We start from the raw sequence: 22,385 nt of genomic DNA, 5'->3' as shown, positions 1-22,385 counted from the left end.
GGCACCTAATTCCTCGGCTATCATCTTGTCCGCCTTAATATACTCGAAAGGGTCATCTCCTTCTTTGTATTTAGGTGCATCTAACTTTAAGTAATATGTCATCTTTGCCTTACCTCCACTACTTTTCTTAGTTTTTTGCATTAAAACTACAGGGTTGCAGGGGGTGGTGGTGGTGCTTGCTCTCCTGTAACTCCCTCCATGGGGATCTGAGTTCCCATGGTGGTTGAAAAACTTTGAAGGTATTGTTAGGGAGGATACATGGGATATGGGTTAAATGGTGGGAAGTAAAGTGGGTAGGCCATGAAAGAAAGATATTAGGGGTAGCCCATACACTTAGGGTTTCCAAAACTACCCTATTGTGGATAATAATACCCAAACCCATACTCTGGTCCTTGCTAAGGAGGAGATACAAACTCTGACTCGTCTCCTCCCCCCACAAATCTGTCTTTTCTCATCCTTCCCATATTGGAAGGCTCAGCGGTCTCATGTTATTGTGGAAAGCTATGAGAACCCCTTCATGCATCTACCGACATTATAGGTGCACTGGAGGTTTGTCTGCTGACCTCGAAAGACCTTTTAGGGCCTCTTGAGGATTTCCCCCTTCTGCTTCTGTCTGCTCTCTCCCTAGCAATAGGGTTAGTGGGTAATGCTCCAATACTCTCATTCATGGATGGGGCACTAATCAACCTTATGAATTGTCTAGAACCTCGCATTTTCTAAAAGCAAATAAGAAGTGTTAAGCACATATTAAAAAAAAAATTCATGTGGAGTCACATGAACACAAAACATATCATCAACATAAAATAAAACATATATACATCACATAACATATAGGAACATAACCCTAATTGACATGTATTTTTTTAACTGTGCTGGTTGACATACTTTCTTTTTTTCTTATCTTAACTCTTTACTAGCATCTAGGTTCACTCATCTAACCTAGAGCTCTGATACCAACTTTGTAATGCCTTACTTTTCAACCCATTACAAGTTTTACCACTAGCCTCTCGACCATGCAAACCCCATGCGGTGGATAGCCGTCAAGGGACTTGGTAAGGTAAGAGCTACTGCTTCGAGCTTGCTCACAATATGAGAACCCCTACTCAGCTTAAGACTGCCAGAACACGTAGTAAGCTTTAAAACCTAGTAAACATAAAACTTTTTCATAATAACCAAAATTTAAGCAACCCATGTCATGCACACTTTGAAACTTACATAATAACATGTTACATAATCTTTAGAAAATGGTTATGAACTTGAACCTTCCAAAAAGAAACAAAGTGTGACTTTTACATTTATACTTTGGAAACACAAGTATGCTTAAAATTATGGTAACATACATACATACTTTACTTAAAAAAAAAAAATCTCAATACAATACTTTTACAACCAAGCATAGTATCTATCCATTAACATTTTACATGTCCAATCTAGCCTCATCAAATATACATAACAAGTCTAAGGCTCTTCTTGTTGCTAGCTTCTCAAAATCATTTCTATTCCTATAACCCTACATTTGGGATTAGGGGAAAGGAGTAAGCTTCTAAAAGCTCAGTGAACAAACTAACCAAACATACATGAATTATCTTTCTCTTTTCATACATATACAATGTAACATCCAAATGAGTTTTCACATCATAAACATTTCACATAACATATCATAGTACATAACATATCCATAACATGGCGGAGGCCAGTGGGTCATCCAAGGTCCATCAAGTATTAACAACAAATATGCAAAAATGCAATCTAAATACATACACCTTAATAACAATAAAATGATGCATACGAATGATCATGAATTCAATTTAAACAAATTACATTCATCAAGGTTAGCGTCCTCACCTCTTGAAGCCTATCAAACACCTCACTCGAACGGTTGCTAGCCTTGGATCCTTAGCGTCCTGAATCTCTCAAGTCCAATCCTATAAACATTAAACCTAAAGAGTTATTTGAAACTCTAAAACTCTATACATACATCAAGCAGTAAATTTTAGGTCCTTTTGGATTGCAAAATCATGTTTTGAAGCCTTAAAACTAAAGGATAAATAAGGCTAGCAGAACTAACATTGGCTATCAAAGTCTTAAACTTCAACAGCCAAAATCTTGAACATAGACTACCCTTTTCGTGCCAAAGTCTTAAGTCTTAAATGTCTTTATAGTCCAGTAGCAACTACTGCTACTAAAGTCTTGGACTTCAGCTGCCAAACCTGAAAATTTTCTAAATTTTATTGAGAAATTGCATAACTTCCGCTACCGAAAAAATAATTTTTAGAAGTTGAACCTAGGAATTTCTATAATTCACAAGTCAAAAACCTGCAGCAACTCAAACCCAAAAACTCTCAAAACTCATCTTTCGGTTCCAAGATATGATCCAACTATCAAAACACAAATCTGGGGCATAAAATAACTTGAATACATGTTTAGATGCTACATGCATCCATCAAAAAAGGAAAAACACCATCTTTCTCAACTTCAACAGAACATCTATTTGAACTCAAAAAGCATAATCTCCTTAAAAAACTAACTAAAACATGCTTATAGCCTTCTTAGACCTATCAAGAACAAGCTCAAGACATATCCTTGCCATCTACATTACAAACCTCCAACATGCAACTATTTTCCCAAAACAAAAACTTAAAAACTAAACAAAGTCACATGCAATTCAAGCCTCATTCTCCTAATCAGGAACAAATACTAAAAACATGTAGAAAATTTGAGAGAAAGAATTACTTTTCTTCCCTTGGAAACAAGATAGAGAGAGATTGTAGGAAATCTTCAAGATCCCTTGAATTCTTGTGCTCCCCAACCAATTCAAGTATTCAAGCTCTCAAAAAACTCTAAATCAAGGAAAATTTCTAGTGGAAACCTTACATGCAATCATGCTTTGGAAGAAAGAGAGAGGAAAAAAAAAAAAAAAAACCTTTTCTTTAAAATTTGAACTGAAATGAGCTATTTACACCCCTATTGTCGAGGGGACTTTCAGCTTCATTCTGTCCAAAAGGACATTTGAACAATAAAATGGACTTCAGCTGTCTCAAGTCCATTCTTTGGCTCTCGAAGTTTCTTCTGCCCAAAATAGCACTTAAAAACTTTTCTTGGTCAAATAAATTGAAACATTTTCACTCTTAAATATACACACACACACACATACACACACACTTTTTCCACCACCATTCCCTACCTATAGAATCTTGAATTGCTCTAGAATATTCTATCAACGACAGAAATTTTGGCACCAAAAAATGGTGGGTATTACAGCCTTTTTGAGAATAAAATTCAAATTACTCAAATTGGGGTTTGCTTTATAGTGAGTTTCCATAGCCTCTCCAACTTTCCATTTATTTATTTATTTTTAATTTCTCAATCTCTTTGAAATGTTTAGCAATGGTGCTTAGATTTTATCTATATCTGCTGAAGTTCTTTGCACATGTTAATTACTAGCTAATGAAATTTTAAAGGAGCATGTTCGAAGGGAAAATTTTGAATGTTTCATTTACCTGTCTCATAGTGATACAGCATGGAATGTTTTAGCAATTAAACTAATCAACCCGCTGCTCTCTGAAATTTTTCATCTTCTTTCATGGAAATGAGAAGATGATGGTAAACAGTTGAGACTAAATAGATGATTTGAGTCATGTAATTAAGTGACTCACTTTTTGATTAAATGATAATTAATTTCTGTTAATTTTGGAGGTAAGTGTGTGTTTAAAATAGTTGAATGTTTAATTAGACTCCAAAACATTTTAAGTGCTTATATGACCAGTTGATATAACTTTAAAAGACAAAATAGGCCTTTTGCTAAACATTAAATTTGATATGTTTTAATTATGGAAACACTAAAATAATAAAATAATTTTTTTTCAAACTATTATTTTCAACCGTATCTAAAATATTTTTTTTAATATCATTCTCAATTTCAAATATGCTCGAGCTCCCTTTTGTCCCTCCCTCTCGATGCCTCCCTCTTTCAATTCACAAACACATACCTAGCTCTTTCTTGATCTACAGACACAAACACAAACCTAGTTCGCTCTCAATCCCCAAATGCCTCCCAACCCATAGCATTGAATTGATTGTATTCCTTGGTGATCTCCATCATATACCCATTGACAGCCACCATCGAATTGGCTACATTCTATGATGGTCTTCTTAAGAGTTGTCAAAAGAGTAGAGCGACTGTTAGTCATGTCAATAGTTCGTCGATTGTAACTTGTTTGTTTTTGGGATATTGGCGAGATTCACGAGTTTAATAACACTGACGAAAAGAGTTGTCTCTCAGCTTAGCTGAGTTTTTTTTTATTTCCAAATACCTTTATTTTTTGGGTTATTGTAAAATGGACCCCAAACTTTAAAAGTTTTATTTTCAATTCTAATCTTTATTTTGTATTTTCTTTTTAGAATTAAAAAAAAAAAAGAGAGAAGATAATGACTTTTTGGCTGCAATTTTTTTTTTTAATAATTTTTTAACTTATTTCAAATGAGTGTCTAAATGAGGGAAAACTTTTACAATTAAGAATTAACAGTCTATTTAGCATTTAGCATTGTTATTGAAGTTATTAATAAATTTAATAAATTTTAATCATAAAATAAAATTAAAAAAAAAACTTTTCCTAAGTTTTTTTTTTAATTTAAAAATTATAACCTTTTTTTTTTTTCTAAAAAGCAATTTGGACCCTCCAATCACAATGCATCATTCAGTGAGCTAAGTGTTAAAAATAATTAAAATAAAATATAAATTAACTTTGTTCGTTACATTGATAAAGGTAATGATTTTTGTCAATTGAGTGCATATATTTTTGTTGTGTCATATTAAACTCCTATATTGTTATTTTCACAAGCTTGTTATTGAATAACATGTTAGGGCATGAGTGAAACAAGCCTTTGAAATGCGTGTTTTATTGTAGTTATGACTGCCAAATAAAAGAGAGATGGTTTTTAAATAATTATGAAAAATATAATTAAAAAAAAAAAAGAAAATGGGGAGAGGAATTGTTTTGTATAAGTTTGAATTGTTGGCTTCATATTCTAACACAAACAGTAAAAACACATTAAAATAAACAATATAATTCAAATTTTGTATAAGTTTAATAATGGCAGCGTCATAACCTCTTCCTTTGCATGACAAACCAAAGTAGCTATGTTCTTCCACATCACCTTGTTACTCTGTAAGCCTACAGATTAGAGAATAGCAACCACCAGTTCAAAGATAAGATAAAAATAAATAAATAAAGAATAAAAAAAAAAAGATCAACATTTATGAACACATCTCATGCATGCCCTTTTCTCATTTTATTTTAATTTTTCACAAAAAATTAGAAGAAGAAGAAGAAGAACTCATTATCAGGTTGATTTGATCGAGGCTTGTGCCACATCCAATCATACTTATTTTTCTCAACCTACCCCAATTCACCCCAAGCTTGGCCAAATTGTTATAGATTCCTATTTCCTAAACCATGATTAATCCAGTCTGAGTTACCATTAAGATTAACCTGAATTTTTCAAGTTGAACAAACTAGGCGTCAAGCCTAGCTCGACTCAGTCAACAGTTATCTTACAAAATAAGAAAGCATAGCAAGCACACAAACCTTAACCCGTTTCAACAGATCCTTAGCATCAGCATCATTTTTGAAATGGTCACGTACAGGCTGCAGAATATATCAAGGAAATAATTAGCTTGCCAAATTTAAGAGAGAGTGCACCACGCATCACATCATCATAATAATTTAATAATATAACAATAATAGCCTTGCAAGCAACAGATGCATCTAATGATTTGATAGAGTAGTGAATTTGATAGAAGTCCAGAAAATGGAGATCCAGGCCCAAGACAATTGAGGGTATGCTACGTAGGGGAAGAAGAATGGAGGAACATGGAGTTAAGAGGCAAGATTCTAGAAGTATGCAGCTGGAGGTTGTTATTGGGGAAGTTACTTTTAGAGGGAATTACAAGAGTGCTGCCACTTGGAGATGCAAATAGAATTGAGGGACCTGAGACCTGTATAAGTATGAGCTGGATTAACAGAAAAGAGTGTGATGTTTTATCTTAAATTTCAGCTGAGTAGCTAGGGCTAGCCCTCGGCTAGTTTGGGAGGTGGTCTCCAAGGAATTTTATTCTTGTTGTTTCTTGTTGAGGTTGAGAGTAGTAGATTACAGTATTTGAATTTGAGAACAAAGGCATTCTGCCATTTTATTCAATACAAGAGTATTACATTTTCTCCTATATTCTTCATCTCTTTATTTACACAGGTCCCTAACTCTATCAGAATTAGAAACTGTTTTCTTTAATTTTTTTTAAAGCAATATTGACAATCAATCATGTAAACCATATAATTATTATTAAAAATACAACAGCTACAACATCAACAACAATAATAATATCAAATCATGTTACTAAACTGGAGGACGACAGGGCATTAATCTCAACACTAAGGATGGCAGTCAAAACAATCTCAATAACATGTTTGCAGCAGAATGATGAAGTAATTCATTCAATTTCCAAATGAACAAAATATAGAATTCATTTATGTAAACAGATTCTCCAAAAATGCAAATGCATTCTTGGGAAATCAATCGTAAATAACTTTCCTAGTTATATAACTGCCACCATATCTTTCCCTTCAACTTAACATAAATTTCCATTTGAATTATGATAAGTTCATGCCAAGCCACATTTGACAAATTTTAATTCTTAATAGATTCAAGTTAGCAATATATAGGTCTAGTATAAGAAGGGATAGAAACAGGTTACCTGCAATATCTTATTCAATGCTCTAGCCAGAGAAGGTTTCAGGTCACCAGGATGCAATTCACCACTTTCATATTCAGCAACAACTTCTTCAAAGTTTTTAAAAGTCCTATATTAATAAAGAATGTAAAGCCATCAAGATACAACTTATTGAAGTTTAACTACACAATAATCAAAAAGTTGTTACAATCATCAATTCAAAAGCAAGAATTCATGATGAATAAGATTAACATGATAAGACTGAAGCGATTAAGATGAAATGCCAATCTTCAGAAAGCATAGGCTAATTTTAGACTGATAAAAAGGGGGCAAAAAAACAGGAAAAGTTGAAGTAACCAGAGCATAACAGAACTTACTTTTTGTTTCTCCCCTTTACTCAGTCTTAAATCATTCCCTAAGCTAAATGCAAAACAGGAAAAGCTAAAGTAACTGGAAAGTAAACTTACTTTTCTCCACCATTTTCAACACTGCGCTCCACCTTAAATTCATTAAACCAAGGAAAGATAATACATTTGATGTAGTCCAAACAAGGATTCCCATCAACAATTTTTGGAGGACAGTATGCCTTCTTGATCTTCACATTTACTTCTGCCTATGACAACAATTCAAAAGAATAATTAACACACAAAGCTTATGTTATAATGATGTAGCACAACAAAGCTTATGTAAGAGCATTTCGTCCCCAGACATTTTTTCATTATTTATTGTTTTCTATATAAGAGAAAAATATACCTCTTCATCCTCCATGAAGATGGAAGAAGATGGATCACTTTTAGACATCTTTTCTTGACCTTGCTGTAAACCGGGGAGCATGTCTGCATTCACAGCAATCAGAGTGAAGGATTAACCCAGAAAATAATAATGATAATAGAAGCTCATTACATCAGTTTGAACTTTAAAATAAAGGAATTAGAAAAATACAATGAGATAAAATGATAGGCTTGTTTTTCCTCTTGATGTCATCACAGTATTCTCTTGCAAGTACATTCACTTTCCGTTGATCCATGCCCAACTGACAAATGTCAGCCTGTTGAATGGAAAACATTGGAGAAAGACGTAAGCTATTATTAAAACAGCATATATAGTGATGTAATATAAACAGATATATCAGAAAATTGAGTTTTAGGCAATTATACAATATGAACACACTCTTCTACGCAACCTACACCAGTAGCATGGTAACAAATAGATTTCATGGTCACATTAAGTCTACACATTCCACTCCACTAGCATATATGTATGTGTGTGTGTGTGTGTGTGTGTGTGTGTGTGTGTGTGTATATATATATATATATATATGAGAGCGAGAGAGAGAGAGAGAGATGGACCAGAGTTAGTTGTCATTAACATACATTATTGAGATAAAAGGTGTGTTAACGTCTTTCAAAATTATATTACATAATAAGCTAATTTCATGGTCAGAGTGTAGGCAGTTCAGAAGTTGAAGTCAACTTAAACAAAATTTTGGTCTGATTTGTATTCAACTTCAACTTGAGCTAAACTGATATCCTCTTTTAAGGAAATAATTAAAGAAGTTTGTTGGGGACAAGCCAAAGTGAGTGATCAATAACACAGATGCAGAATGCTATCCACTCAAAATGTTTAAGCTTACAATTGAGGCAGATGAAATTGGGCACCTATTTGATTTAATCCAAAATCGTATGACTCATGAAAAAGTTAGAGAACGCTAAAACCTTTTATAAATTCAATGTAGTTCCTACTTTCAAAAAAAAAAAATTATATATATATATATATATATATATATATATATATATATATATATATATATATATATATATTTATTTATTTATTTATTTATTATGGCCCATGTAAGAAATTAGTTCCTGCTTTATTTTGAACAAGTAGTTCGCAATGATGCAAGTACCTTGAGAAAAAATATGTCAGCACACTGCATGCATGGATAAAGAATCTGGGCTGCTGTCAGCTCGTCTTGCTCACTACGACCCATTATTTGAACACACCTAATAAAGAGAAAAAAAAAAAAAATTAGTTCACTAATGATCATGGTGATTTCAGAGAGGAAAAAAAAAAGGGAGGAAAATTTCAATCTCTACTCTGGTACCTCATTATCCTGGGAAGCTTGTTCCTGCGAGCTATATCCATTACAAGAGGCCAGTACTCAGATGCCCGAGAGTTAATTTCCTCTGAAGACCATAGAAATTCAACTTTATCTCCTTCAAGATCCATCCCAACTGCCTTCCATATCTCAATCAAATAACGTCCTACCGTTTGAATTTTCTTCAAGTCTCCTCCCATTTTGTTGTTTAGCTGGGCAAACCAATCAGCAATCCAAATTTTCACTTTGCAACCAGCAGAAGTCAGTTTATTCACATTTATCGTCTTCATAACTCCCTGTTTGACATTCAAGTCCCAAAAAAGAAAACAAAATCAGTACTGGGTATGAAAAAAAAAAAAAAAAAACAAAATTAAGCATATGTAGCTGATCAGTAATCTCCAAATTCCCAATCTTGTGTGTTAAATACTAGATATAACTATGGGAAGATTGTGAAATGAAAATCACAATTGTAATGTATTTAAACAGTGTTCAATAGCAAACTGGTGAGCATCTACAAGGCCAGTTCTATCAGAACAGCTTGAATATGATTAACTCAAGTAGCACACAATTCAGACCCATAAAGAAGAGTGGAGGAAAGAAGTGAGTACCTGGGCAATGTGCATTCTCCCAGAAGGCTCGAACCCATCATAGCAAATGGGTTGAGGCTTTTTGGAAAGAAGATTGAAGAGTTCATCCTCTTGTATACACTCTTCTCCAACGCTCCTTACGATCCGAAATCTCTCCTCTGCACTCAACCTGACTTTCAATAACCAACAAACCATTATCCCTAATGCAAAACTACCCATTAGAGTGAATCATAATTAGATTAGAGCGAGTGAGCTTACTGGGAAGAAGAGGAGGAGGACGCAGGTGTAGAATTTGAATCGGAGGCATTGACCGAGAGAGACTGCATGTCTTGGCATGGTGGAATTTGTTCCTCTTCCATTGACATGGTTCAACAGAGATGAAATGGAGGCAGAAAAGAAATGAAGGGGAGAAAGATATATGGGATTTGAACTAGGTTTTGGAAGATAGTTTCTTTGAGGCTGTTGAGTCGGCCCAAATCCACTGTGCAATTTATAGGCATTGCTCAGTTTGATTTAAAAAATTGAATATATCAAAATCTTTAGTAAATCAAATCGAGCCGATTCAAATTAAAAAGAAAATCGAACCAAATGCTCTGTTTATTTTGTGTCAAATATTTTCATAAATAATATTTTTTTATAATTTTAATGTTTATATCACTCAAAAATAATTAAAAGAAAATATTTTTTAAAAATTAATTATTTTTTTAAAATAACTTTATCTTTTTAAAAAATTATTTTCTAAATTTTTAAATATAATAATAATTAATTAAAAATTAAATTATTTGATTGAATTGGATTTTATAAATTCTTTTTAAAAAATTAAATCAAATTAAATTTATCAAAATTTTTGAAAATAAAAAATTAAATCAAATTAAATTATAAAAAATAACTAAATTTTCTGAATTAAATTCAATCAATTTGATTTTAAATTGGATTCTAATCACCACTGCACAGTTCTTAAAGCTGAAGCAACGAGACACCCACCTATTAGCCATTTCTCTGTTTAAGTGAGAGTGAGAAGAACTGAAGGCAGAGCATGCAAAGAAAATTAGAAAACCAATGGGAGACCATTAGGAGTCCCGCAGCACAAGGTGAATCTTTTAGCTGAATTATTTATTATTTTATTTTAATTATATAATTTTTAATTAATTTAATTTTAACTATAAATAAATAAATTATTTAGTTGGAATGACTCAATAAATAGATGATATGTGACTTTTTACAATTTATTTTATCTGATTTTATTATCATTTTTCTGCAACATAGGTGATTTCACCTGTAATTTTTGGTGCCTTATTAATTAATTCAATCTTAATTAGTACATTTCTTTTTATTTTCATTATTAAATTTATACTTAGTATATATGATTTTTGTTTATGTATATATATATATTAAATTTCAACTTTACTAGAGTAAATCATTTTTTTTAATAATAATGATTAAAAATTCACCGTGTAGCATAATTTTTTTTAATTTTATTTTTTCATTTAAAAATTAGTTTATGATATTAAATATGAAAATTTTAATATATTTTCTTAACAAAATACACTCTTTTTTAATCTAAGTGTTTTTAAATTTCAGTGATTAAAATTTTATCTCATATAAAAAAATTAATAATTATCAAAAATTCTTTTTACCGCATCTATTAAAAATTATATATATATATATATATATCATTTTTTAATTAATTTTTTTTATTAAATTAGAAAAATAAAAAATTACTCTAAAATTCCCAGGTTTTACCATTATTCATAATAAATTCAAATATATTTTGTTTTTAAATAAATTATTTTTAATATATATATATATTTAAATACTTATTTAATAGAAAATTATTTATAAAATTTAAATATTTATAAAAACATTTCTTATATTTAAAATTTAAGAAGTTTAATAATGATACTTTAAAAATTATCACGTGATATATATGTTTTTTTTATGCTTTGCTTATCTTTTATTAATATATATCAAATAATTTAAAAATAATAAAAAATAATCAACAAATAAATTTATTTTAAAATTTTAAAGGTAAATAATATATATATTTTTTTATCTTTTATTAAATATAAAATTATATTAATTAATTATTATTAAAAAACTGCATTTATTCACTTAAAATAAAATTATAATTAATTAAAAACTTTATCATTAATATAATTTTTTAATAAAATTTAAAAAATAATTGTTAAATTATATTAATAACAGGAAAAACGACTAGTACTATAATAATGTTGAAGTTGAGAGACATTTCTATATTTAACATTTTCTATGTCCAACAAATGACACTTATATTTTTTTAATTTATTATTTAATTATTTATAAAATTAAAGAAAAAAGATAATGACAATTTCACAAAGTTTTGAAATTTAAATTTATCATAATCCAAGCATGACAAGATATGTAATGCCCTCAATATAGGTAGTCTGTACATTTTACTGTTCCGATTACTAATATCTATTCGGATAGTGAAAATGTCTAGAACTACACCTAAACTATAGTGAGGAGGCATAAATTGAAAAAATAAATGTTAAGAAAATATAGGAAAAATTTAGAGAAAAATAAATTAAAATTTAGAGGATTTATAAATTGGTACAAAAATAATAAAAATGACCCGATATGCATTATGAAGGGCATTTCAGTCATTTCACTTCCAGAGGTGAATTTTGATCTAAATGTTAAAATAAAAAATTAGAGAATAAAATAATTAACATTAATTAAAATTTATGAAATAGATTAGGAAAATGAGAAGAGAAGAGAAAAGAAAAGAAAAGAAAAAGTTTAGGAAAATTAAAAAATTTAAAGTACAAAAATTATAAATAGGCACTAGAGGACAAACTCTCACCCACTTCCATCTTCTTCCTCCATTTCTTCTCTCTCTCCTTCCCCCTTGGAGTATGCACCTTTGCTCCTTCTTTCCTCCATTGATGTCAAGCTTCCAAGCTTGATTTCTCAAGCTTAATCCACCCAAAACCCATAGCCCACTTCATAAAAAATACTCCCCACACCCTAAGGAAGCTATAGATACCCATAAAGAGGAGAAAAGTTGAAGTTTAGGAAGCTTGAAGTTGGGTCACCACAAAGGTTAGTGCTTTAAACTTTTAATCTCTCCTTTAAGCATGAATATCATGCTAAATCAAGTGAAAATTTGCATGAAATTGGAAAGAAAAATTTGAAGGAAAGAACTCTTGATTTTTGGCAGCCATAGAACTTGAAGTTTGTTACTTTTAAGTGATGAAAAATGGTTCCATGAGAATGTATGATGAGTTGAAATATTGGGAGATTGATTGTGTAATGTTTGTATAAATTTAAAACTTTGAAAACTAGGGTTTATGTAAATATTGAGGACTTTGTGTAAAATATTAAAATTAACCTATTAAGTTGAGATTGTTGCTTATAGAAGTGTATTGCATGCAAATTGAAGTAAAGAAGTTGGAGGAATTGAGATGTTGGGAGTGTTCAATTTTCTGCAGGTTTGGATTTAATGAGTCCAGTGGGTTTATTGACCCATAACTGAAAATGTGTGACTCCAATTAGTATGAGGCCAATTGGAGGTGAAATTAGACTCAAAATAGCCTATTTTGCATGTAGACACCATGCCAAATTTTGTCAAAATCATGACCAATTCTCTGCCCAAACCCGGATGACCAAACACTGAAACCCAGAAAATGACCAAATAAACAGTACGTGTTCATTTAGTCACAACTCTCTCTATACTGGTTCAAATGACCTAAAATTTATATCAATAGAAAGCTTAGACATAGGGCTACACTTTGCATGAAGACCACTTGACCCGGTTTTGCCTTTAACCAAGTCAAATTATTAGCACAAGTTGGGTCACTAAAACTGCCAACCCAGAAAATTACAAAAACACTGTTCCTTTGGTATGCTTGACCAGCTTTGGCAAAAATGCCATAACTTGGTCTCCAAAGTTGCAAATTGAGTGAAACTAGTGCCAAAAGTTTTATAAGACATAGCTCAACAATTTTTATGTTTTGACCAAGCTCCTAAACCCATTGCATTAAAATATTAGCCAAAGTTAGGAATTGAAATCTGAAAAATGTTAAGTTGAACCCAAAATGCCATTTGATACCCATGTGTTCATTTGGTCATAAACTCCTACTAGGAAATTCCATTTGAGATGTGCCAATATGATCTGGAAACATGATACTTAGGGCTACAATATTGATTTAGACACCTTTGTCAAATTCTAAGTGTAAAGAACCTAAAAAGAGGGTCAAATATACTGTCCTGAAGTTTGACTATTACCTTTATAGGATTAAGAGTCCAGGTCAATACATTGACCATAACTCACTATACCAAGCTTGAAAAATTATGAAATTATACCTGGGAGTCCCTAAGACATAGAGAAACATATCTTGTGGAGGAACCTAAGTCTAAAAATGACCATAAAATGATCAAATGACTGGTCAAAATTTATTGACTAGGAATTGTCAATTCTGGACAACTTAGAGGCAAAGAGACCAGTTATGGTATTTTGACCACAACTTGAGTTCTATAACCCCAAATTGAGTGATTCAAAAACTGAAATTTAAGTTTAAACATAGAGGAGCAATTGTTATGAAAGAAGTGTGACCAAATAGACATTCTAACCTAGCCAAATTCCTATATAAAGATAATACATCAAAATGAACCTAAAGAAAGGTTTATGGGAAAAATGCTATACATGGTAATTAAAATACTCATACGGCTAATTAAATATTAAAAATGCTATGAATATGTAAATTGGCACTAATGACCTATTAATATAAAATTAATGGTACCACTGAACAGTACTAGAAAATAGTGACAGTGAATAGTACTAAAATAATAAAAAATATTTAATTGCCCATAGTATATCTAGACTTATTTATTTAGTTTGGATAAATTATATACCAATTAGGGGCTATAGATAATAGTACTGCCTATCGAGAAAATCATAAACTGACAATATATGTCTAGTATGATTGTTCTACAGGCTATATGCCTATTTACTAGCCTTTGTGCCTACTTTATTTCTGACTTTACAAGCCTGACAGTGGGTCTTGTGCCCGACAGGTGGCCTCGTGCCTGACAGATGTATACAGGGTAGAGATATGGCTCTCTAACCCATATACTCCCGTGCATCCAGCTTTTATAAATTGTTATAGGTTTCTTGGGTATTGATAATGATTAATTAATACTGAATACACAATAAGTAAATAGAAAAGATCCCAATAATTTTTATTGTTTCCAAAGTGCACTAAAAATGTAAAAGACGCAGAAATAATGAATTTCAGTTATTATTTCAATTGTTAAATTATTATTATTATAAAATATGCACCACTAAGCATTATGCTTAGTACATTGGTTTTCCATCTCGTAGGTACTGGAGATCAGTCCTAGTAGCCATAGCAGTAGTGCTCACACAGAGACCGATCAGATGTGTCAGTGTTTACTAGTCACCTCTACAGTTGTATTTTGGTAGAGCCCATGTTTAGACTAGTATTTTGGTTCATTATGTTTAGTCATGATTTAATTACTAGTTTATGATGTATTTCATTTTGGACTTGAAATTAAACTTGAGATTGAAATAAAAACTTGTAATTTATTATTTATGAATTTCCATATGAATGCAATAGATGATATTTCATTTTGAGATCTCATAAATAGTTGTGAATGATATGATAAAAGAGAATATGATATAGAAATGTGTGAGATGACTATGAATATGTTAACAGGTGATTCATGGAACCCACCAGATGCTAATAAAACAGAGGAGACTCTGTCGGGGTCTCCACAAAAATAAGTTATAAAAAAAAATTCTACACATGGATTATGTAACAGCCCGATCCTTCTCCAGTTAGTATTGTCCGCTTTGACCCATGGGCCTCACGGATTTGTCCCTTGGGAGGTTTCATTCCCAAAAGCGCGCTGACCAGGTGAGGAAGACTCCCACATATATGGCCCAAATCTTTTCTTCCGATTTCCGATGTGGGACACGAAGTTTCCACCCCAGTGCGTAGCTGGTTGAACAAGCACGTCCCAACCCCATCCCTGGGTCGTGATAAGCCCACCAGCTTCCGCTTGGTGCGTCCTCGCACCACACATCGTACTAGAGGGAGTCCAGCTCTGATACCAAACCAAATTGTAACAGCCCGATCCTTCTCCAGTTAGTATTGTCCGCTTTGGCCCATGGGCCTCACGGATTTGTCCCTTGGGAGGTTTCATTCCCAAAAGCGCGCTGACCAGGTGAAGAAGACTCCCACATATATGGCCCAAATCTTTTCTTCCCATTTCCGATGTGGGACACGAAGTTTCCAACCCAGTGCGTAGCTGGTTGAACAAGCACGTCCCAACCCCATCCCTGGGTCGTGACAGATTACTACTTTTAAATGATATCAAAAGTTTGCAATAGATATGATAAAACAAGATAGGGTGCTTCAGCACCGAATGTGTCATTTCTTGCTCTGGTATACAGTAGACGGGTAAGGGGCGTCACAAGATATATACATGGTGAATCAAATCATAGCAAAAGATAATAAGTACAATTTCAAATGCCAATCAAAATTAGTTGAGGTGTGGGAAATGAAACTTTCGAATGCGAGTTTCTCTATTTATCTTTTTAAAATTATTCACACAGAGATAACAAACTGTAATTATATAATTCATCGGTTAGTATTTAATCCATTATCTCTTTATTTAATCCAAAAGGATAAATAATTTTAAATAATTAAAAACTCATAGTATTTATTTATATAAAGCAAAGTCTTAGGTCCATTTGATTTATCAAAAACTGATCCAAGAATGAGAATGAATGGAAATGATTATCTTTATAAGTTTTTGAAAATTTATTTTTTTCATTACCATTCATACAAACTAGAGAATCTGATTCATACAATTAAGGGAATCACTATTCTCATTCTCCTTTTCAACATGGAAATCAAAACACAAAAATGTGAATGTTATCTTTTCTACAAGCTCAATGTAACCCATACATTTATTGGGATGCTTCAATTTTTATATTTTGTATTATTAACTAAAATAAAAATATAAAGAAAATAATATTTTTATATTTCAAATAATTAATTAAAAAAATAAAAATTACAATTATAATAATCAAAATAATTATAGTAATTAAACATTTTATATTTTAAATAATTAATTAAAATAAAACTATAATAATTATAATAATGAATATAATTGTAATTATAATAATAATATTTTTATATTTAAAATACTTATTTAAAAATTATGATTATAATTATAAAAATTATAATAATTAAAGTAATTATAATAATTAAAATAATCATAATAATAATTAAAATATAAAACTATTATTTTTACATTTTCGTATAAATAATTAAAACTAAAATTATAATTATAATTAACTATAGCTAATTAGAATGAAACATAGTAATATAATTTTTATATTTTCATATAATTAATTAACTAAATAAATTGAATGTAATTTACTTTAATTATTTAAAGTAAAAAGATAAAATATTTTATTTTTATTTTTACTTATAATTAAATAAAATTGAAAACTTATAATTATAACTATAATTATAGTTAATTTAAATTAAAAAATATAAAAATACATTATTTTTATATTCTCATATAAAAATTATAATTCAAAAATAAAAATATAAAAAAGTAATTTTAAGTTGATTTTCATTAAGTATAAAATAAGTTTATTCTAATTCTATAGTTTATATATGTAAATCAAACACTTAAAAAAAAAAATCTGACTCCGACTTCATAATAAACTAAATATAAATAAAAATTTATCGTTCTGTTTCTAATTTCGCTTAATTCTAATTTTAACAGTAATTTTGATTTTAGTATGCCAATATACCCAATTCTCTCACTATAATTTTCTTTCCCAAAGATAATCTTTTTTATGTTGTTAGTCAAATACATAGTGTACTGTAGAAATTAGGCCATTTATCCAAGGGTCTTTAATGTAGCATCACAAGTCTTCTATCTGTAGGATTTTGCTGTATGATTTTATTTTTATTTTTATTTTTTAATAATTTTTTAAAAGCTATTTTTTTATGCATATATAACAGAAAATGTTTTTATCCAATATTTTTTTAAAAGCTAATGACTTCTGAGAATTATTTTGGTGTCTCAACATCTTTTTGAGTAGAGCTCTCTATCACAATTGTTATACTCTTTTGAGAGGTCACATTTATTTGGAAAAACTGATCATCGACAATAATCTTAAACCAATAGATACATTTTTATAGAAAATATGGAAACAATATCCACAAAGGAGAAAAAGAAAACCACATAAAGAAATCAACTTTACATGAATAGAGAAAAGAAAACAAAAACGTCCATAGAATTGGAGAAGTAAAAGAACAAAAGCAAATTTGTTATTGGAAAAACATATATGAGTTTATTCTCTCCGCTCCATTTTAAGTCTCCCTTTTTCCCTTTTTACTATTTCCACCACTAACTTATCATATTTTTACACTGAGATATTAGATACTCTATATTGAACATAATCAAACCATCTTAATCGGCCATCGTTTCTTTATCCGCATATGTTACATGCACTCTATAGTGAATGTGGTTTTCTAATCTTATCTATTATCATATTACCAAATATATATCTTAACATCCATATTTTTCCCACACTCATCTTGTATGCACTGCAACAGTATTGTCTTTTAAAGACAAATTATTAATAACTATTATTTAAAGCAAAATTTTATTAGTATTTAAATGTTATATTATTTGTTTCTAATAATGAAGTTTTAGAGGTAAAGACTTATTAGTCTCTATAAATATTATATTATCTGCTTCTAATAATGAACTTTTTCAAAACAAAAACTTATTAGTTTTTAAATATTATATTATTTTCTTTTAATTTTTAAGGTTAATTTTATTCACTTAAAAAGTTTTAAGGATTTTCTTTTTAATTTGTCACTAAAATTTTTTTTTCTCATGTCAAAAAAATATTTTTAATAAATAATTAAACTAATATTTTTAATAAATAATTAAACTATGTATGAATAAATTGTATAAAGTGTTAATTAAGCGTGTATAGATTATAAAGAGTTAAATAAAGAAAGCAATTTAAAAAAAAAATAAACATATAATACACATATACATGCACACTTCTGTTGTATTATATTTGTTGGTGTTAAAATAAAAAAATTATATTTTTCATACAATTTAATTAATTAATATATGAATAAAGGTTCTAATCAATATTATATTCTTAATTTTTAATAATTTATACCACAAAAAACAGGCCATCTGCCACGGAAAAAAAATCCGTCGTAGATGGGCTAGTTTCCGTCGTAAAAGATTTTAACGACTGATTTATGACGGATAAGTTTTCATCTCTAGAACACTCGTCAGAAAATTTTGCAACCAAAATTTTTAGTCTTCGCTAATATTTAGCGACGGACTTAGCGACGTAATATGCCGTCACTAATATAAATAAAACTGAATTAATTTTCAGTTGCTAGTGTCGTCAGAAAAATGCCGTCGCTAATTCGTCACAAATCTGTGTCTAATTTTGTCACTAAATCCGCCGCTAAAGTTATTTGGTCGTCGATATTGCATAAAAAATTTTTAAAATTTTAAATAATTTTAAAATTTCGTCGCTAATTCGTCTCAAATATGTCAAAAAAAGTAACATTATTTATTATTAAATTTATTATTTTTTAATTATTCTATTATTCCTATAGAATAAATTAATAAAAAAATCTATAAATAAATACAATATATTAATTATGATTTTCTTAATCAGCATAATTAAAATGCATATATTAATAAAGTTGTAAAATAATCCATCCAAAGTAGCTAATATTAACAAAATGTAAGTTAAAATACAATCATATTCAGAAAAAATACTATTAATATTCCACACATAATAATGTATTTAAACATAAACATAAATAGCATAGTCAATTATCTAGATTATCCTATGGATTTGTGGAGTCTGAGTGGTTGGATGTGAAGATGTTGCAAACTGAGTACCACCTGTGGTCTTTAACTCCTTTCGCACCTGATCAAGTATTATCCCTGCCCTCATTTGTGATGCTTTTTCATCTATAAGTTGTTGAATTTCCTCTTGTGTCATCACAGGCTGAGAAGATGACCCAGGATAAGTAGATGTGCATGCTTGGGAGGTAGATGATCCACTTGTTTGAGATTTTGCAGAAGACCCAAAACCATACACCCTTTCTTTATTAAAGCCTCCAGATACTTCTATCCACTTATCCATATCAAATATTTGCGGGGATTCAGAATTAGAATTATATTTCTCCACAATTGCACTTGCATAATCTTCCTAAACAAATGAAATACAGTAATATCTTATTAAATGAATAGCCAACACACATAACCTTACATTATAGTCCAATTCAACTCAATGACAATGAAATTAAATTGGAAAAATATTGTGGTAAAATTAATATTTTCAAAGAAACTTACATCGACCCGTCGTGATTTGTCATCAATGAATACACCAGCAGTACCCTTTTTGGTTTGAGTTGCTCGAAATACTTCAATCTTATTTGGTGGCCTACCTAACTTCTTTGTCTACAAAATCAAAATTATCATATTGTGTAATCAACAAAATACAAATTAAATAATTTTACAACCAATAAAATACATAACTATAAATAAAAAATAACTTAAATTAAAAAATTATACTAATCGATCCTCATGAATCTCAATTTTGATTAAATCATCAGCATGTTTTGTAATTGACCCATCTTTTACTGTCATTCTATTAATCTTAGCAGATTGTGACTTCTTTCGCCACTCTGCAGAACTCCAATAAGTAACAAGCTCATTCCACACCTCTGCTTTCATCCAGTTTGGTCCTAGATTGTGTGAATTTATAATTTATAAAACATATTTCTTTTTATCTCAAAATTTTATAATGCCATCTATCTAATATTTGGATTAACACAAATTGAGCATTCATATTTATATATGTGTGTGTTTGGTGAATTAGGAACTTTTGGTGAAGTAGGAAATTGAAGACAAGACAATTTAACTAAAAGGAAAAAATATATTAAGTTGTAAAATCTGTCTTTATGACATTTATATACAATTAAATTTACTTTGTAGTGTGTGAAGAACAAATCACAAAATTAATTAACAAATGCAATATGGCATTATGACATGACTCCTTGCTTATATCAGAGAAAGCTCATTGCAAAGAAATAGTTAAAAGGATAGTATATAATGTGAAGGCACATCAGATAAGTAGATGGCGCACTGCTCTATCATTTTGAATAGTTAAGGAAGGAATTATTAATAATTTTCTATTTATCAAGGAAAAGCCCTTCATCTTATATTTCCTTCTCCACAATCATCATATCCTCGCTTCATCTTCTAATCAGCTCTAAAGTTTCAGGTTTCTCTTTCTGATTTTCTATCTGTCTGTTTGGCTCTCGATAAATTCATGAAAGGGAAGGTAAAGTCAATACTTTTTTATTCTTCTGTTTTATGCTTGACTGTTGTAAAAAAAATGAATCACTTTGATTTAGGTTGAGCTCGGTAGTGTAGTAGTAGCTGTGCCAAAGTTATTGGATGTGTGTTTTAGTTGTGTTGAATTCACAATGTTGCTATCATAAATATTGGAAGTGATTTCAGCTTCTTTACATTCCTTTTGTTTCTTGGGAATTAAACAAAGTGTAACTATGTTTTTCTTTTCAATCTGCGTGTTCGGTTTTGTTCGGTGTTATTGTTTATTTTGGGTCAATTATTAACATTAGTTATTTGTTCAAATTTTTTGCGCGAAACTTTCTTTAGTGTGTGTTTTGATTGATGGGCGTTGGTTATTTTGAGCAAATGATTAACGGGTATGATTTTTTCCATTCAAATTTAGATTTTGTTCAATGGGGAACACCTTTTCAATGCTTATTCAATATGATATAGAAGAGGTTCAACGACACTCTAATAACCTATGTAAATTGTCCTTATCCTCTTCCCTGTCTATGGTATTGCCTTTCTTTCTTGTTATTTTGTTTTGAGTACTGAATTCCATGGTTTTGGGTTGTCAAACTCAGTTTCCCAGCTAGAGATAGTGTCCTTGTATGAAAGATTTTTGCCAGCTTGATCGTAATGCGAAAGGATTTATCTCAATTGATGAGTTCTTATCAGTGCCTGAGTTTGCAATGAATCCGCTCTCCCAAGTAATCTTTTGGTTGAGAACCTGAGTGTTGTATTCATTGTGTAATTCTGAACGATTCATGCTTATGATAAGTTGAGAGCACTGATTTGTGTTTCTTGCAGAGGCTACTTAAAATGGTGGATGGTTTGAACTTTAAGGACTTTGTGGCATTCTTGTCTGTATTTAGGAACAGAAAGTTGGATGTAAGTATTGGGTGGTTACCTTGACAATTTGGAATTTACTATTACTTACTCTTACTAATCCGTCTAATAAATAAAATAAGCATCTGTTCGATGCTTCATGAGTGTTGCAGAAAACACATGGAGACTAATCTTATGGGCTTTGCCTGGGACATTAACAATGCTATAATTTGTTATCACCCATATGGAAGTTCCCACTTTTATTGCACCTATAGGTTCAAATGTGTTTTGATGAAATGGAGCTTTCAAGATTGTTAAGAATGACAACGATTACAGTATGGGTGGCATGGAAATGCTACAGTATTTTGACATTTTTGGATTTTTGTGGACCAAATGCAATATACTTGCTAATATGACTTTTTAGCAATTAGGTTGCTGATTGAATGTTTAATGATTTGTTCATAGCATTTTAGGAGATAATCAGTGTTTTAGAGGACAAGAGAAGGCTGAATGAATGAATGAATTTGAGCTATATGAGTAAAAAGAATGAATTTGGTAATAAAAAAGGAAAAATGAGCTGTCAATGATTGAAATTTTCTGGTTAGCCAGTACATAGCACATCTTTAATTTCTACATTCTGTGTTGTTGTTTTTGTGGTCAATAATTTATAAGCAGTTCTAAAATTCTTTTATAATTTATAAAACTTCAA

The 22,385-nt window shown here is 30.3% G+C and overlaps 1 protein-coding gene and 1 pseudogene across 1 annotated transcript; one reads left to right on the top strand and one right to left on the bottom strand.

Moving 5' to 3' along the window:
• Positions 1 to 4,980: 4,980 nt before the first annotated feature.
• Positions 4,981 to 9,889, bottom strand: LOC110658944 (tyrosine--tRNA ligase 1, cytoplasmic). The gene is made up of 10 exons (XM_021816743.2): positions 9,671 to 9,889; positions 9,434 to 9,581; positions 8,832 to 9,121; positions 8,634 to 8,730; positions 7,670 to 7,775; positions 7,481 to 7,563; positions 7,195 to 7,340; positions 6,752 to 6,857; positions 5,589 to 5,648; positions 4,981 to 5,174 (listed from the first exon to the last, which is right to left on the bottom strand). The coding sequence occupies exons 1-10, from the start codon at positions 9,775 to 9,777 to the stop codon at positions 5,154 to 5,156; spliced, it is 1,164 nt and encodes a 387-aa protein (XP_021672435.2). The 5' UTR covers positions 9,778 to 9,889; the 3' UTR covers positions 4,981 to 5,153.
• Positions 9,890 to 21,255: 11,366 nt separating this feature from the next.
• LOC110658927 (uncharacterized) lies at positions 21,256 to 21,763 on the top strand (annotated as a pseudogene).
• The last annotated feature ends 622 nt before the right edge of the window (positions 21,764 to 22,385 follow it).

This window comes from Hevea brasiliensis, chromosome 9 (assembly GCF_030052815.1).
Source record: "Hevea brasiliensis isolate MT/VB/25A 57/8 chromosome 9, ASM3005281v1, whole genome shotgun sequence".
NCBI lineage: Eukaryota > Viridiplantae > Streptophyta > Magnoliopsida > Malpighiales > Euphorbiaceae > Hevea > Hevea brasiliensis.
This window is presented reverse-complemented; position numbering and strand designations above follow the sequence as displayed.